At 44.4% G+C, this 17944-nt stretch overlaps 1 protein-coding gene across 1 annotated transcript in view; it reads left to right on the top strand.

The window, feature by feature from the left end:
* Window positions 1-17944, top strand: part of LOC132156224 (inositol 1,4,5-trisphosphate receptor type 2-like) — a 92011-nt gene that overhangs the window by 37787 nt on the left and 36280 nt on the right. The window contains exons 36-37 of the mRNA XM_059565133.1: window positions 65-198; window positions 1524-1632. Coding sequence (XP_059421116.1) covers window positions 65-198; window positions 1524-1632 — 243 coding nt within the window. The remainder of the gene's footprint in view (window positions 1-64; window positions 199-1523; window positions 1633-17944) is intronic.

The raw sequence follows: 17944 nt of genomic DNA, 5'->3' as shown, positions 1-17944 counted from the left end.
TAATATTTGTGTATGATAAATGATTTTTGTCTACAACATTGCATGCTACGTGTATGTGTTTCAGGGAGTCATTGTGTATCTGGAGGACCAGTTTAGTCCACAGGTGCAGGCAGAGTTTTCTGTATTAGTAGACGTGCTGCAAAGCCCAGAGATGCTGTTTCCTCAGCTCTGCAGTGAGGATGGAGCCTTCATGTCTAAGTGAGACACACACTCACATCAAACAAATTAAAACCGTGCGTCATACTCGATGAATATATTAAACAGGTCCAGTGGCGGTGTTAAAAATAGCCATATGTATAGGTATGACATATATAAATCCCTGAAAATTTCTGCTATAGCTTCAAACATTTACATCAACAGCATCCTTAGCTGATTGTCTGTTGTATGTTTGCCTGTAAAAATAGGTTTAAAACATGTAAACTTCTATTTAGGTATAATTGAGAATATGTTCATTTTTGTATAGACAGTATGTGTTGGATCTGGTTGTGCTGTGATTAGTGTACCAGCATCATCATATATGTGATTGTTGTGAATGTGCCAGGGGTTCTGAGTACCTTATATACAAGTTATTATCTGAGCCCGAGCAAGATATACCTCTAAAATCACAGAAAGACTGCGTAAAAGATGTGCTTCTAAAAGTCTACACGACTAGTATATATAACATTATATATGTGTCATTTCATTTATTGAAATTCCATGACTGATGGAAAATTGTTGTGCAAAAACAATTCAAATACTTATTGAATTCAAACTGCCAATCTGTTAGTATGTGATTATTGTCATATGTGGATGGAGTTTTAATAGTGTTTCCTTAAATCTGGCTTTTACGTACAGTACTGTGCAAAAGTCTCCGGCCACTAGTATTTTCACCCCCAAAAAATGGTTTTAAGTTAATATTATTAAGTTAATCAAAATTAATATTTTGGTATAGCAAGGATGCATTAAATTGAGCAAAAGCAACAGTAAAGACTGAAGACAAAAGAATCCTGATACAAATGTAACATGGTTTACACAAAAAATATTAAGCAGCGCAACTGTTTTTAACATTGATAATAATAAGAAATGTTCCTCGAGCATCAAATCAACATATCCGAATGATTTCTGTAGGATCATGTGACACTGAAGACTGCAGTAATGATGCTGAGAGAAATTCAGCTTTGCATCACAGGAATAAATATTGTTTTAAAATATTAAAATACAAAACCGTTATTTTAAATTATTATAATATTTCACAATATTATTGTTTTTACTGTATTTTGATAAAATAAACCGCGTTGGTGAGCATAAATCTTACTGACCTCAAACTTTTTCGACAGTAATGTACTTTCAGTCCTTAAATATTTTATTAACTGTTATATTAATACCAATTTTGTCATGGATCTACCCTTTTAATGGGACTGCTACCTCAAAGAATACACATTCTTAAACATTTGTAGTTGATGTGACTGGTCAAGAGGCCAGTTTGATATCCTTAATTTATTTTACATGTTTAGTATGAAATATGATGTAATATTTTCTCTCAGGCTCATCAAACACACCAAGAAACTGATGGAGAAAGAGGAGAAGCTGTGTATTAAGATCCTGCAGACCCTGAGAGAGATGGTGGATAGGAAAGAAATATTTGAGGAAAAGGTAACTTTCTGTAACCTTATTCTGGCCCTGTTTTATTCCCTCTTTTTTGAATAAATGAAATATTTTAGCCTGTAATTATGTGAATGCGTACAAAATGTGTCTCTAATACAACCTGCCACTAACTAGCAGTAACAAGTAGCAGACCAGCTCAGGTTTTTGTACATACACCTTTTTGTAAATACACCTTGCCTCCTGTGATGTCATGATGTCTTCAGGGAAAGTTGTTGCCATGTCAGTAACCACCAGAAGAGGGCATTAGTGCCAAAACCAAGGATTGTGAACCTGATGACCCCCCCCCCCCCCATCTCCATCCCCCCCGCCCCAAACCCGTAGAGCCGAGTGCTTATGTGTGTGCGTGCAAGCAGGCGGTCGAAGTGAAGTGCAGCTCTCGGGCCTCTGCTGTGTCGTTGGCATCTGTAGCAGGGTGAAAGCTGGGAGTCATAAAGCTCCAGACAGTTAATCAGCATTCAGCGGAGAAAGAGTCTTGTGCTGTTACATAAGCAGAGGCACATGAGGACATGCTCCTAGGGTTGGAGCAAGTAGCCAAATCACCCAGCACCACAAATCAATACTGCAGAGAGCTGACTACGGCCTTGCACGTGGAGAGAGAGAGGGAGAGAAAAATAAAGAGAATGAAGAGTAGACAAATAAGAGGAATAAAGGACAGGGGAAGCTCTTACGGATTAACTCCCAGTAGTTGCTTCATAAACATTATGACATCATAGTCATTATGACTTCACAGTGAGTTGTGAAATGTTTTAAATGTGACAGGATTAAAAAAAATAAAGGTACGGTTCCATTAGTGAGATATCAGCACAATTATGCATGCAAAAAGGGATCCATTTTCAATAATATAGCGACATATGAAGTACAGCTTTCAAATCAAGCAGCTTTCTTTTGGTTCGTGTGGCGAGATTTTGTGACCACCTTGAACATGAAGCAAAATCTGTGTGAGGGAACTTTTTCATCCTGCCAGCCACGTGACTGAATGACTGGTATGGTACCAAAGCAATGGTTAATGTAACTACACATTCAGTGTGATTCAGTTTGGCTGTCTCTCCACTAAAACAAATTGCGTAATTTCACATCCGTTAGTGTTTATTTTGGAGTGTTCATTCTCTATGGGGTTTCAAGTCGTGTGATAAGTTTATAAGTGTGGTTACGTTAGCAATTTTCAGTGAAATTTCATGCGCAAAAACAGGTCCATTGTTAAAGGTGCTGTATGTAAGATTTTGTTGTATTTCGGCACACCAGGTATCCAGTCAGCGGAAAACACAGATCATTTAATTTCATTCATCGTCAAGTGTGTTCGTTCCTCTTTGTGTCATCAATCTGGCAACCTGCATGTGGGTCAAGTGAGGAGGAGGGGCTGGGTGAAAAAAAAACCCTCTCCAATATTTTGACTGCAATACCTAGTTCAACCACTCGGTGTCAATCCTACATATAGCAACTTTAAAGGGATACTCCACCCTAAAATACAAATATTTGTCATTAATCACTTACCCCCATGTCGTTCCAAACCCATAAAAGCTTAATTCGTCTTCAGAACATAATTTAAGATATTTTGAATGAAAACCGGGAGGCTTGTGACTGTCCCATTGACTGCCAAGTAAAATACACTGTCAAGGTGCAGAAAAGTATGTAAAGCATCGTCAGAATAATCCATCTAACATCAGTGGTTCAGGGATACATTTTCTATGTATATTTACACTGTGATTTGAAAGAAAACAGTGCACCCTTGTGTCGCGGCTGACACAGAAGAGCTTAAGCTGCCTGCGTTCAGCTCATATTCTCCAAAAAGGCGCTAAAGAGATCTTGAGAGACACATAGGAGACAAATTGTTGAATGAAGTCGTTATTTTTGTTTTATTCAAGTACAAAATGTATTCTCGTAGCTTCATAATGTTATGGTTGAACCACTGATGGTAGATGGACTATTCTGACGATGCTTTTCATACTTTTCTGAACATTGATGCAAAATATCTTAAATTGTGTTCCAAAGACTAACGAAGCTTTTGGTGACATCGGCGTACGTGATTAATGACAAAAAATTCATTTTGGGGTGGAGTATCCCTTTAATGTTGAGCTGTATGAAGCACAGATCACACAAAAGTCAATTTTAAACCAAGCAGTTTTATGTTTGTCAGAGTGATTCCTTTTAGTATGGCTAGAATTCACCCTCAAAATTTTGTCGAGCAACAGTTAATGTGGCCACACCTTAAAAGGGATATGTTTCGTCTCTCCACCAAAAAACAAGCTGGTTTGCGTAATTCTACATCTTTGTGTTTGTTTATTTTGGAGCGGTTGTTCTCCGCTGTTTGCCATGTTGTTGCAACATAAACATTAGAACATTATGGTCATTATGACATCACAGTGAGTGGTGGAATGTCTTAAATGTATTTTATTGAAGTTTAGTAGTGTAAAAGAAGTGTAAAAGTGACTCGAAAAGATTCGCGCAATTCCACGTCCGTATGTGTTTGTTTATCTTGGAGCACTCATTCTTCACAGGGTTTGGCTGTTTTGCCATGTTCTTCCCGCCCTGAGAGTGGTGCTGTGGTTTCATGCAGGCCTGCTCTGTACAGACCGCTGGCTCACCGGGGAGAGAGAGAGTAGGAGGGTGAGCGAGGGAAAGAAGAAGGGAGGGAGCGAGCATGTGAGAAGCCATGTGAGGGAAGAGAAAAAAGCATGGCCCAGCAGCAGGCGGAGGGATTGGAGAGGCGCGGTGTCTGCTGAGTCCATGAGTCGACGGAGCGGGGGGTGTTTACGTAATCGGCCTGCAGTGTCTGAGCCAACCTCACGTGGCTCATCATGTTCTCGCTCACTCGCTCGGTCTCCCATCATTTAGCACTTGTTTATCTCAGTGCTTTTTCTCTTAAGTCTTTGTTTTCAGATTGAATTGATTTCATACTAGCTTGAAGCCATTTTTTCCCCTTTCTCTCTATCTCTCACCAATGACTTGGTGATTTGGTTGCTGAGCAGCAGGTCATGGCTCATGAGCAGATATAATTGGCCTCTTGCTCTTTAATGATCACTTGTGTCAGCATGGTGAGCTGAACGTGAGCGTGTGTCTGCACACAATGTACAAAATGTTTAAAATGTCAAGCAGGTCCTGTTGTTCCTCTGTAACTTTAGATATGTTGTAATGGCCAAACAGTCACAGCAGAGAATGCTGAGCAAAAAGCTTCAATATGGCGAGAGTATCTGTGTATTTTTCTGTTTATTTAGTTTTTGACATTATAGCAAAAGTGTGTGTAGTTGTTCAGTAACTTTTAAACTTGTGATTCCAAGGAGGGTGTTCCTTCATAATCTTTAATCAAAAACGCTAACTTTCCCTAGACATCTCAGCGATATCTCTTCTCTAATCACATGTTCACTGCCAAATGGATGGGAAAATAAAGCCTCTTTTCCAGCATCCTGTCAGTCATATGAGATTGCAGTGATAGCAAATGACAACGATCCAGTAGTAAATGACAATAATCCTGTCCTGATAGTTAGTTAGTTAGTTCTCTTTTATTGTCTCCCTTACGAGAAATTTGTCGTAGGCAACCCGGGAGAGCAGATCAAAACACACACACACACAAAAAAAAATAAAATAAAATAAATAAAATAATAATAATAATAAACCATTCCAAAACATATATAATTCCCACACAATCCTAACATTACATGTTGCCCATCACATTTCCCTCACCCACACAACAATTTCAATCACTTATTCAATAATTTGATAAACAAAGCAAGTCCTGCCATTGTGTTTTTTGTTTGTTTGTTTTATTCTTGAAAAGCTAGGAATAGTAATAAAAAAATCATCAATAGATTTTTCTTTTTTTTTTGGTAACAGTGTAAAAAATCAGAAATGTCACTTTTTATCAAATGAATGCATCTTTGCTTAATTTCTTTCAGAAAATAGTACAGTAGTTTTAAACATTTAAAAATGTGAATAAATTCTGCCTGTTACATTAAGTCAAATTGTTGATGATGACTGCTTAAAGGTGCAGATTTAAATGACTTTCGATGTTAAAACAAAAAGTTCTGAAACAAAGACCGTCATGTACTGTGCTATGTTCACAGGTTGTGTTCATAGTGGGCTACGTCAATGAGAGCGCAAGCCTGTTCATGAATCCCTCCGGCTGCAGAACGTGATAAATGTGTGAGTGAGCGTGGTTTGATGCACGTGTAAAATCCTTCTGATGGCCAGACCACTTCTGGTCTTTGCGTACTTTCCCTACTTTCCAAGATGTTTCTGTTCAATGCATCCAGCTCTTGTTACAAAACATTAACCACAGCCTGTTTTGGATTGTGTTTATAGAGAGAAATGCCTCACGTCTCACAAGTTGGGCGTACCCTAAAAGTTAACTCTCTCATACCAGTATTTGGTGGCTAGCTGTGCGTGTGTGTATAAACAGGTCTCTCCTGTTTGTTGACAAAGGAAAAAAAAGCCCTGTTACATAACAACCTATGCCTCTCTCTCTTTCTCTCTCTCTCTCTTATCCTGCCTGTATTTCTCTCCAGCCAAGTTTCACACTACCGCCCGGAGGCAAAGCAGCTTTTTAGATTACCAACCTCAAACGTTTAAGCTCCTCACACACATGGAGATACACACACATCACGGCACACACAATGGTGGGCCGGGGGTGGTAGCAGGACATGCTCTAAAATGCAAGCACATCCACCAGTTCTGTGTGAGCAGGTCTCCCTGATGACTGCGGTGGAATATGACCGTTTCAGCCCACACACAAATCCCACGGAGCATTCAGAGCTCTTAGACTAAAGCCTACATGAACACAGGCACGTTTAACCCAGGGGTCTCGCCAGTGCCACATGTCTGCATACATGTTCATGACTGTTGCATTGAAAAAAGCAAGTTAAATACAATTATAAAGGGCTAGTGGATTTTGTGCCGTTTTATTTGATTGTTTTGAAGTTATTACTTTTGGTGATGGACAAAAAAAATTTTGTTGGAAAAAGAAATCCTGCACAAAAAGAATAGGGAAACATTGTACCCCCCCCCTTATTGTTTAAATAAGTCATCAAGCTTGATGCAAGAGGTGTGTGGTCACCATGGAAATGAGCACAGAACATGCTGTACTGCTCCTTTTTCCTTTTAGGAGTCAGAAAAACACACCTGTAGATGATCCACAGGAGGTCCACAGTACTCACACCAGGAGTGAGATTCAGTTAGGAAACTAACTTTAGGAGCAGTTTGCTCTCAAATGCTTAGATCATGTTCTCTGTTGATATTCATCCTGGTCAGTTTATCCTGCATTCACACCATCGGAGAACACCAACATTACTTCATAGGGAGATTTTTAGAAAAGAATCCTCAAAGGAGAAATGGAAAATGTATCCAAGCAGGGCCAGTGGAATTTGTTTAGCACACATTACAGTTAGACTACATATATAGGCTGCATTTGTTTGATCGAAAATTCTAAAAACATAAATATTCAAAAAAAAAAAATGGCAATGTTGTAAAATAACTGTTTTTATATTTTTAAATATTTATATAATTTATATATTTAAAGGAATAATGTATTCCTGTGATGGTAAAGCTGAATTTTCAGCAGCCGTTACTCCAGTCTTTAGTGTCATGTGATCATTTAGAAATTATTTGAATATGCTGATTTGATTATTAATAATGAGTCTTATAATATTACATTTTGTTATTATTGTATATTATTACTTTTTTTACATTATAAATGTATTTACTGGCACTTTTGACCAGTTTAATGCATCCTTGCGGAATAAAAGTATTACTTTTTTAATACAATTTTACTTGCCTTAAACTTTTAAATCATAGTTTATCAAGGTTTCTACAACAATATTTAGCAACCCAACTGTTTTCAACATTGATAATAATTATTATATATAAAAAAAACTGTTTATTGAACACCAATTAACAAATCAGAATGATTTCTAAAGGATCATGTTACACTGAAGACTGGAGTAATGATGCTGAAAATGTACCTTTGGTGTCACAGGAATAAAATCCTTTTCAAAATATATAAAATTAGAGAAGTTATTTTAAAATGTCACAGTAAGTTTTTAATCAAATGTAAATCTAGACATGCAGTCTGCATTTATAAACCTCTGTGAAAAAAATGGGTCAGTCTGAAGAGCTCAGTGAAGTACAATGCCAAGTGTCAGATGAAATCGTGTAAAGCATTCCGTCACTGGACTCCAGAGCAGAGGAAGCGTGTTCCCAGGTGAATGTTACCTGCCTGACTGCTTTGGGCCAACCGTAACTGTTGAGGGGTTGTTTTTTAGGGGTTGGGCAAGGCCCCTCACTTCCAGTGAAAGGGATGCCAAGACATTTTGGACAATGCTATGCTTCCAACTTTGTGAGAACTGTTATTCCAGCATGGCTGTGGCCCAGTGCACAAAGCAAGGTCCATAAAGACATGGTTGGAATGAACTGGTGCAGAGATTGCAAGCCAGGCCTTCTTGTCCCACATCAGTGCCTGACCTCACAAATACTCAAAAATTCCCACAGAAACACTCCAAAATCTTGTGAAAAGCCTTTCCAGATGAGTGAAACTGTTATAGCCGTGAAGAGGGCACCAACTGTTAATGTCTGTGTACATTAAACTACATTAAAGTGAAGATAGTCTTGGCCCTGCCTGCAAATCAACAATCTCTCTATACATAGGAAAGAAATACAAATTGACATCTCTTTCCTCCATGCTTTTCTAACAGTCTCAATGGAAGGCTGTGGAACAAATGTTCTCTTACGAGAGCTCTCTCGTACTGCGTCTTAGCTAAGACGCTACGGGAAAAGTCTCTTTTCACGAAATACTGAAGCAAAAAATTATCCTTAATTTTGTATTTTTGTAAAGCGCATTTGCAGCAGTACACAGCCATAGGCGAGACGGCTCGTTCGCTCATTGGCTTGTTCTGCGGCAACTGCACAGCCTATCGAGCGCGGGCTGATGCAACATCAGACCAATAAGGGCGCTTCGCGCCCTTCTTGCCACTTCCCGCCGAAACGGGTGTGGCCCAACCTATAAAAGGAGCTCGAAAAGGCTGACTCACCTGATTTTTCATCTCTTCAGCGAAGCTCACGCATCGCTGGATCACGGAGGAAGCAAGCGCCGTCTGAGAAAGCACATCAGCAGGACGAGCCATTCTGAAGCTGCTGGCATCGCCGCCTTCCATTGCCGTTCCTGCTGCGCTATCCGGCGCCTATATCCTTTCAATCCTGTTATATACAAGCTGTTCTTTATGTGTGTCACACACTCGTAAAAGAGCTCGCGTCTTTTTTAAGATGCCTTCCTGCGGCTCGTCAGAGCCCCACTCAGCGAGGGAGACCGGTACGTCATCTGTGTCTCCTGCCTGGGTGAAGATCATGCAGCGCTCGCTCGCTGACGGCGGATGCCCCCACTGCGAGCTGTTGCCATGGTGACTCTGAGGACTCGCCTGGCCTTTTTCTCTGAGCCTGCATTCTCCGCTGCGCTGAGGCGCCGTAAAAGCATCGCTTCCAGCGGATTCCGGAACCGTCTTCAGCTCAACCGAGCTCGCCGGTTCGCCCTGCTTCACCGGCCCCCCCTGCATCGCTTTCCGGTGGGCAGCGCCCGCTGTTTGCCGGCGCGTCGTCCGAGGAAGTCGATCTCAGGGCCGCGTCGGGGGAAGAGGACACGCGCTCTCTGCTAGCTTCGGGCAGTGAGGGCTGGGCGAGCTCCGAGGATCTCGCGCCTTCTGCTCAGAAGCCCAGCAGACGAGCTGACATCGAGAAGGAGCCGGGGCGAATGATCGTGTTGGCCGCGATGAGTCTCGGCCGCGAGTGGTTTGCACCAGCGCCCCCCCCTCTCGTTCCCGGCTGGATGGTATTTCCTTTTCGAATGAGCGTACTTCTCAAAGCCCGCCTCATTTCTTCCTGAGCTTCACGAAGAGGTGGCGAAGGCTTGGAACGCTCCATATTCAGCACGAACTCGTTCGTCTGTCTCATTAGCATTCTCCACACTGATGATGCTAAAAACAGGAACTGCCACTCACTTCCGCCGGTGGAACAGGCGATAGCGACGCACCTTTGTCCGCCCTCTGCTGGACGGCGGCAAAAGCGGTGTTGCCATCTAAAGCCTCCTGTGTGACGCTGCGTCGGCGCTACTAACGATGGCTGCTTCATCGAAGCGCAGGTGTACGAGTTCCGCTGTGGCCGAGCTCTCACCCAAGCGCGCCGCTGTTTCAGTTCCAGGAATTGTGACTGTCTCAGCGTTTTCTGCAATGCGCAAGCCTGGGGACCGCGGCAGAGGATTACGGTGAGGCCGGGAGCCCCGAAGCCATCCTGGGAAAGCCATCTACGCATGCTGCATGACGCTGCGTCGGCACTACACACGATGGCTGCTTCATCGAAGCGCCGGTGTACAAGTTCCGCTGCGGCCGGGCTCTCACCTAAGCGCGCCGCTGTTTCAGTTTCCAGAGATTGTGACTGTTTCAGCGTTGTTTGCAATGCGCAAGCCTGTACGGTTGCCCGCTTGCCTGCACACGAAAACCGTTATCACGGCTACCCAGATATTTCCCGAAAAAGGTGTAATTTCTGGTGTCCCGGCCACGGCCGATGGTGCTATAAATGTAGTGACGATGCCCACTGCTCAGTGCCCATCTCCGCATATAAGCACAGCCCTTCACACAGGGCTCGCGCCTATAAAAGCGACTCAAGTCGATCACGCGCACTACATAGTAGACGTGCCCACTCCTCAGTGCCCACAATCACTATGTCACACGCGTCATGTGGTTTCTGTAAAAACGAAACCCGTGCACGTTCGTCCGGCCACGGCCGATGGTGCTATAAATGTAGTGACGATGCCCACTCCTCAGTGCCCATCTCCACATGTAAGCACAGCCCTGCACACAGGGCCTGCGCCCATAATGTCGACTCAAGTCGGTCGCGCACACTGCATAGTAAACGTGCCCACCCCTCAGTGCCCACTATTACTATGTCACACGCGTCATGTGGTTTCTGTAAAAACGAAACCCGTGCGTGCTCGTCCGGCCACGGCCGATGGTGCTATAAATGCAGTGACGATGCCCACTACCCAGTGCCCATCTCCACATATAAGCACAGCCCTGCACACAGGGCTAGCGCACATAAGATCGACACAGATCGGTCGAGCGCGCCGCATAGTAAACGTGCCCACTTCCCAGTGCCCACATACACTATGTCACATACGGCGCGGGGCTTCTGTAAAAACGAGGCCCGTGCACGTACATTCTGCACAGGCAGACAGCGAGTTTAAAGTGGTAAAAGTGCACACATGCAGCCCACGGTTACTCGCAGATATATCGAGTCCCACGGGACCCGCTCAGCCTCCCTCCAGTCGGTTAAGTGCCGGAACGGGGTCGAGGAAGAGCGATCTGCCCGCTGTGATCAACGCGCTCCCCGCCTCAGATGCGCAGCACACTCGAGCGCCGCCGTTGCCTAGTCAACAGAGCGCGTTTCGCATCCAGCCCTTAGCCATTCATGCAAATGCATGGTCAGTGCTTCCAGGGGTTTCGGATTGGGTGCTAGGCATTATAAAGAGAGGCTACACGCTACAGTTTTCTCGACGCCCATCGTGCTTTTCAGCGCGCGTCGAAACTACGGTCAAAACAGAAGTAGCACACATACTTCGGGCCGAAATATCAAAACTGTTGAGCAAAGGGGCTGTAGAGCCTGTGTCTCAAAGCGAGGGGGGGCTGTACAGCAGATACTTTCTGGTGCCTAAGAGAGACGGGGGTCTCCGGCCCATACTGGATCTAAGACAGCTGAACAGGCATTGATGAAACGCAGTTTCAAAATGCTCACGACCAGGAAGCTCCTCGCGCAGATTCGCAGAGGGGACTGGTTCATGTCAATAGATCTGAAGGACGCGTATTTTCAAATACAGATAGCGTCAAACCACAGGCGATATTTGAGATTCGCCTTCGAGGGCCAGGCATACCAGTTTGCAGTCCTGCCATTCGGCTTGTCCGTAGCTCCTCGTACGTTTACGAGGTGCATGGCTGCAGCGCTCGCTCCTCTTAGACTCAGAGGCACACGAGTGCTGAATTATTTGGACGACTGGCTGGTTCTGGCCCGATCATGAGCGGAGCTCATGGACCACAGAGCCGTTTTACTCGATCACCTCGAGAAGCTCGGCCTCAGTGTCAATTGGGTGAAGAGTTCGCTGAACCCCAGTCAGACGATCCTGTTTCTGGGTATAGTTCTGAACTCGTGTTCCATGACGGCGCGGCTGTCACCACAGCGCGCGATGGGCATTCAGCGTGCAGCGAGTTCTTTCCGCTGTGGCGCGACTGTGTCGCTCAAACACTGTCAAAAGATGCTGGGTTTCATGGCCTCAGCATCTCCGGTTCTGCGGCTGGGCCTGCTCCGCATGCGCCCCCTGCAGTTCTGGCTGAAGGCTCGGGTGCCGCGCAGAGCGTGGGCGTCTGGCCGGCTGCATTTCAAGGTCGATCAGAGCTGTGTTGCGGCTCTAGCACCTTGGACAGCGAACGGCTGGTACCGATCAGGTGTAAGCCTGGGGACTTCCCCGAGTGTGAAAATGGTGTCGACGGACGCCTCCACTTCGGGATGGGGAGCGCTGCTCGAAGGCAGACCGTCCTTTGGCCTATGGTCAGAATGGGAAAAGCTCCATCATATCAACTGCCTGGAAATGCTGGCAGTGGAGAACGCGCTGACGCGCTTTTGTCCCCATATCAAGGATCACCACGTCATAGTCCGTTCGGGCAACATGTCCGTGGTGTCCTACATAAATCGCCAGGTCAGTCTCGGGTCCCGAAACCTGTGCAGGCTGACGGAACGCCTCCTGATTTGGGCTCAGCGCAACGTGTGCTCGCTGAGAGCAGTGCATGTGCCTGGACTGCAGAATCTGGGTCCAGACAGGCTGTCCAGAGGCAATGTTCCTACGGGCGAATGGTCTCTACACCCGCAAACAGTCCGGCTGTTGTGGCAGAGATTTGGCATGGCGGAGGTGGACCTCTTTGCGTCCCACGAAGACGCTCACTGCCCCGCGTTCTTTTCCAAGAACGAAAGCGCGCTGTCACGGAGATGGCCGTGCTGCCCGCTTTATGCGTTCCCTCCCGTCTCCCTCCTTCCGCAGGTGATAGAACGGGTGAGAGAAACGAGATGTTCAATACTGCTTGTAGCACCTCTTTGGAAGAACCAACCATGGTTCCCAGATTTGATGCAGTTAGCAGATGTCGCCCCGTGGCCGGTACCATTGAGGAGAGACCTCCTCTCGCAGGCCAGGGGCTCGATTTGGCACCCTCAACCGGAGTTGTGGTCCCTCTATGTATGGGCACTCAATGGTTACCCGCTGATCTCGCAGTGAGAGTGCTAAATACCATCACTCAGGCTAGAGCTCCGTCGACACGACGTCTGTATGCCTCGAAGTGGTCGGTGTTCTCCAGCTGGTGCACAGCTCGAGGTTATTCACCCCTTAGTTGTGAGGTGACGGAGGTCCTCTCCTTCCTTCAGGAGCTGTTGGATAAGGGCAGAGCCCCATCCACGCTCAAAGTTTATGTGGCTGCCATCGCGGCGTTTTCTGAAACGGCGTCCGGTCAGTCAATAGGAAGGAATGATTTAGTCATCCGGTTCCTCAGAGGAGCTAGGAGGCTGAATCCTCCCAGACCTCCGTCAGTCCCTATGTGGGACCTCGCGGCGGTTTTTGGAGGCCTTGAAAGGTCCCCCTTTCAATCCTATCCAATCGATTAGCCTTCAGCATCTGTCGTTCAAGACAGTATTCTTGTTGGCTCTCGCTTCTGTGAAGTGTGTGGGTGATTTGCACGCGCTCTCGGTGAGCCAGTCGTGCTTGGAGTTTGGGCCCAATGACTCAAGAGTCATACTCAAACCTAGGCACGGTTATGTGCCGAAATCCCTCAACACACCGTTTCGGGCTCAGGTTATTGCCCTGTCTGCCCTGCCGGTGTCAGGGGAGGATGGAGACTCGAGTCTTCTTTGCCCTGTCAGGGTTTTAAGAGCTTATGTGTCTCGCTCTGCTGCCTTTCGGCAGACGGAGCAGCTATTTGTTTCGTTCGGTGGGCGTTCCAAGGGAATGGCTGTTTCGAGACAGACTCTATCCAGATGGATAGTTGACGCCATAGCGTTAGCTTACGCTTCCAGGGGCCTTCAGTGCCCGTTGGGCGTCAGAGCACACTCCACAAGAGGCATCGCCTCGTCGTGGGCGTGGTCTACTGGGATCTCCTTGCAGGATATATGTATGGCGGCAGGTTGGGCCTCGCCGTCTACATTTATCAGGTTCTATAACCTGGAGGTTCCCGCCTTGCAAGCAAGGCTGCTGTCGGTATAGGCGAATCAGGGCCCTGAGGGGAATTCTGAGTTCACGAGCGCTATGCGCTGCCGACTGTTATATGGGCAGTATTGCGTAAGACCCGCATTGCCACATTGGTCAGGCCTTGCCTCGGCTGTGTGACGTCATATTGCCGCATCTACGGATGCTGCTAGATATGGGACGGAGGGCTTTTTCCCTTTTCTGTCCTGGACTCTCTGTGAGTCCCTCAGGTGACTGTGCACTGTAAATCCTGGGCGTTGCTTCAGGTTTATTGGTGTGTGATCCCTGCGCGCACGGCGTTTTACACTGGGTTCCCGTAGCGTCTTAGCTAAGACGCAGTACGAGAGAGCTCTCGTAAGAGAACGTACTCGGTTACTAAACGTAACCTCGGTTCTCTCTAGAAGAGCGAACGAGTACTGCGTTCTCTGCCGTGCGCACGATTCACTCTGGTTCGCTTCGGCGATGAAATAAATCAGGTGAGTCAGCCTTTTCGAGCTCCTTTTATAGGTTGGGCCACACCCGTTTCGGCGGGAAGTGGCAAGAAGGGCGCGAAGCGCCCTTATTGGTCTGATGTTGCATCAGCCCGCGCTCGATAGGCTGTGCAGTTGCCGCAGAACAAGCCAATGAGCGAACGAGCCGTCTCGCCTATGGCTGTGTACTGCTGCAAATGCGCTTTACAAAAATACAAAATTAAGGATAATTTTTTGCTTCAGTATTTCGTGAAAAGAGACTTTTCCCGTAGCGTCTTAGCTAAGACGCAGTACTCGTTCGCTCTTCTAGAGAGAACCGAGGTTACGTTTAGTAACCGAGTACGTTATTAATGTTGGCTGTTTATCAGCCCTTTGCTTGTATATTTGATAGATTTAAGTGGATTCATCATGAAGATTAATTGTGCATGAGACTAAACATCTGTGAATGTGTGCCGAGTACTGTTTGTGTAACGTGCCGTGTAAATCCTCACTTCGGTGGGCTTCGAGTGTTCGGGTGTGTCTGAAAACAAGGCCTGAGCATCCATGGGTCAGGGGCTGACTGCATACAGTGAATCTCACAAACACGTCTTGTGCCTCTAAGGACATTAGGCAATCACATGCCCCACTTCCGAATGACACCAAGGTCAGTCATCTTCAGGAACGGTTGTTTACGTCCTTGCTGCTGTTTGTCTTGGCTTTGCCTGCAAATCAGCAATCTCTCCAATTGCTCTCACATGCAAGGCTAATTTGTTTTCCTGCTTGTGGCACTGTTTATAAGGAGAGCCACACTGAACAGTGCTACCTCTGAGAGTAGGTCACAAGGGACCTGTGGTCCAATCGCCGAGTGATCCGGCCACTCAACAGGGCGGATGCTTACAGGAACCCAAGACTTAGAGACTCCCCTTTGTCCTCCTGACTATGAGAAGATAAATGCCAGAGGAGATTGAAATTTTAGAGTAGTGTTAGGTATCAAGGCAGGAACCAAAGCAAATGTAGCTTATGATCAGGATGCAGCAAGTTTCGAAATGTTTCTCAAGTGAAACAATGTATTCTGAAGACTGTTTAGAATTGCATAAGGAAATTCATATGTGAATGAGTCATTCAGATCGGTTTTGTGAACCAGATTTAATTAAAAGATCCAACTTAAAAAAATGATTTATTCCACTCTTGTGAATGTAAGAACTATTAAGTGAATCATGGCTTACTGTACATTTTGGCTACAGAAGACTTGGTATGAAATGCAAATTACTTTCATATAGGATCAGAAATGAACTTTTCCATTAGAGGTAATATTTGCCCACCTTAATGGACTTCCATGGGATTTTTTTATTATTAAAAAAACAATTTAACTAGATTTTCTTTTTTTTTTTTGTGAAAAATTGTGATTGCAGATTCACAGTTCAGTCAGTGAGCACACATACTGAACAGACCTCTGTCATTATCATCAATGACTAATCTAAACTCCTCTGATTAGCCATTGCATTCATAAACTCGATAGAAATATGTGTGATTGGTTATAATGCTTGACGCTGATGCAAGGTGAGCAGATCTAAATAATAAACACTTTTCATTTCTTTTTACAACAGTTTTATTAGATTTAGCTTAATTGTAGAGGTGCACAATTTTTGCCCCCTCATCTTGGTTTTTGGGGACATTTTTGTTCACTTTAGTGTCATTTTTGCCCAAAGCCCATGTTTTCCTGGTAGTTTTGTGTCCTTGAAATGTTTCAAGTTTCGAAAAAGGATGCAAAAGCACCATAAAAGTGAACTATTCATCATTTCTGAGTGAGCTATTCCTTTAATAAATTAACTAGTATCTTTCTATGTCTCTTTTTTTTCTCTCTTTCCCATTTCCCCGGTTTCTGTTATGCACGATCTGGACTCTGAGAAGATGTGGTCATGGGGTTCATGTCTAGACAGCCTGACAAGATTTTAGGTGTATCGATTTTTTCTATCTCTTCCATAAATCTGTTTCACCCAAAGTCATACTCCTCCCTCCGCTCTTTAAAATGGGAATGCATCGTTGCAGAGCTTCAGTCCGTTAATTTTACTGTGCCAATGAAGTTGTTTTGAAGGCTTTTTGTCTTGTGTTAGCTGTTTACACAACTGCTTCAATGGTTAACAAATAAATAGGTTCTCTGGCTGAAATCAGCAGGGCTGAAATCAATATTATTACACTCTCTACACTCACTTTTTGGTCAAATTTGTAAAAATGTTGTGAAAGTCTCTTATACTTACCAAGGCTTTATTTATTTTGATTATTTATTGATAATTTATTTTATATTTATTATATATTAAATGTATTATATATATATATATATATAGTTGTATATAATATAGAGTAGTTATGTAAATATGTAGGGACTGACAGTACACTGGCTTTCAAAAGTTTGGGCTTGTATACAAAAATACAGTAATATTGTGAAATATTATTACAATTCAAAATAACTATTTCTATTGTAATATATTTTAAAATAGAATATATTCCTGTGATGACAAAGCAAAATTTTCAGCATCATTAATCCAGTCTTCAGTGCCACATGATCCTTCAGAAATCTTTCTAATTTGGCTCTTAAGAAACATTTCTTATTACTATCAATGTTGAAAACAGTTTTGCTGCTTAATATTTTAATGGAGATCATTATATATTTGTTCATGTTAGTTTTTTATATATATATAATAATTTTTATTTTTTTTCTCTGCTTTTTTCCTCCTCTTAAATTTTTTAACACATCCAAAACTTGGAGAAGAAAGTCTGGCAGCTGTAACCTTAGAGCGAAGCCCCATGTGTTGATGTGTTGTAACGGGAGGTGATATGACCCAGGGGTAAGCCATAAGGCCTAAGACAGAACCTGACATGATGAGTCCAGCAGTGCAAAGCACCCCTCCCTTTTGCCGTCTCTCTCTCTCATTCTTTAGATCCCTTCATCCTGAGTCCTCAAGTTCCTGCAGACAGCAGTGGAGGGCTTTTTTTGAAGTTTGCTGGAACATCCCAGGCTTAGCCAGTCCAGCCGCAGTGTGGCGTGCCCGTGCACATTTAAAAAAAGTTAGCCTGTCTGCTTCTGCCACCCCTCTTCTCTATCTATCCCTCCATCTTTCCCTTACCCCCCTTCTCTCTCTATCTCCTATGTGTCTTTTTTTCACTCTTGCTGTCTCTATTTTGTCCTCACTTCACCTGCACAGGGTTTTTTTTCTTTCTGCCATGCAGAAGCAGACGGATGAGTCAGACTGGCACTGCAACCTTCATCTCTCACTTTCCTCCTCTGTCTTCCCATCAATTCCTCCGCAGAAGTGCAAGAAAGACTGTAGTATCAGGAGACACTAAACTCCCCCATTACAGCTGCTTTTGTAGAAAAGAGAGCAGCTTCTAGGAAAGCATGTCCAATTGCAGTGAGCAGGAAATGATATGAAGAGGCTCTGAATATGGACAAATATGGTTAATTATGGCAGTTTCTGACGCTTAAAGGGAAGAAAGTCATACAGGTTTGAAACCAGCATGAGGACAAGTAAATGATGACAGGATTTTCATTTTGGATGAACTATTTCATGCTCATCTTCATTGTGTGTGTGTGGTTGGTGTG

Source organism: Carassius carassius, chromosome 13, assembly GCF_963082965.1.
Source record: "Carassius carassius chromosome 13, fCarCar2.1, whole genome shotgun sequence".
NCBI lineage: Eukaryota > Metazoa > Chordata > Actinopteri > Cypriniformes > Cyprinidae > Carassius > Carassius carassius.
This window is presented reverse-complemented; position numbering and strand designations above follow the sequence as displayed.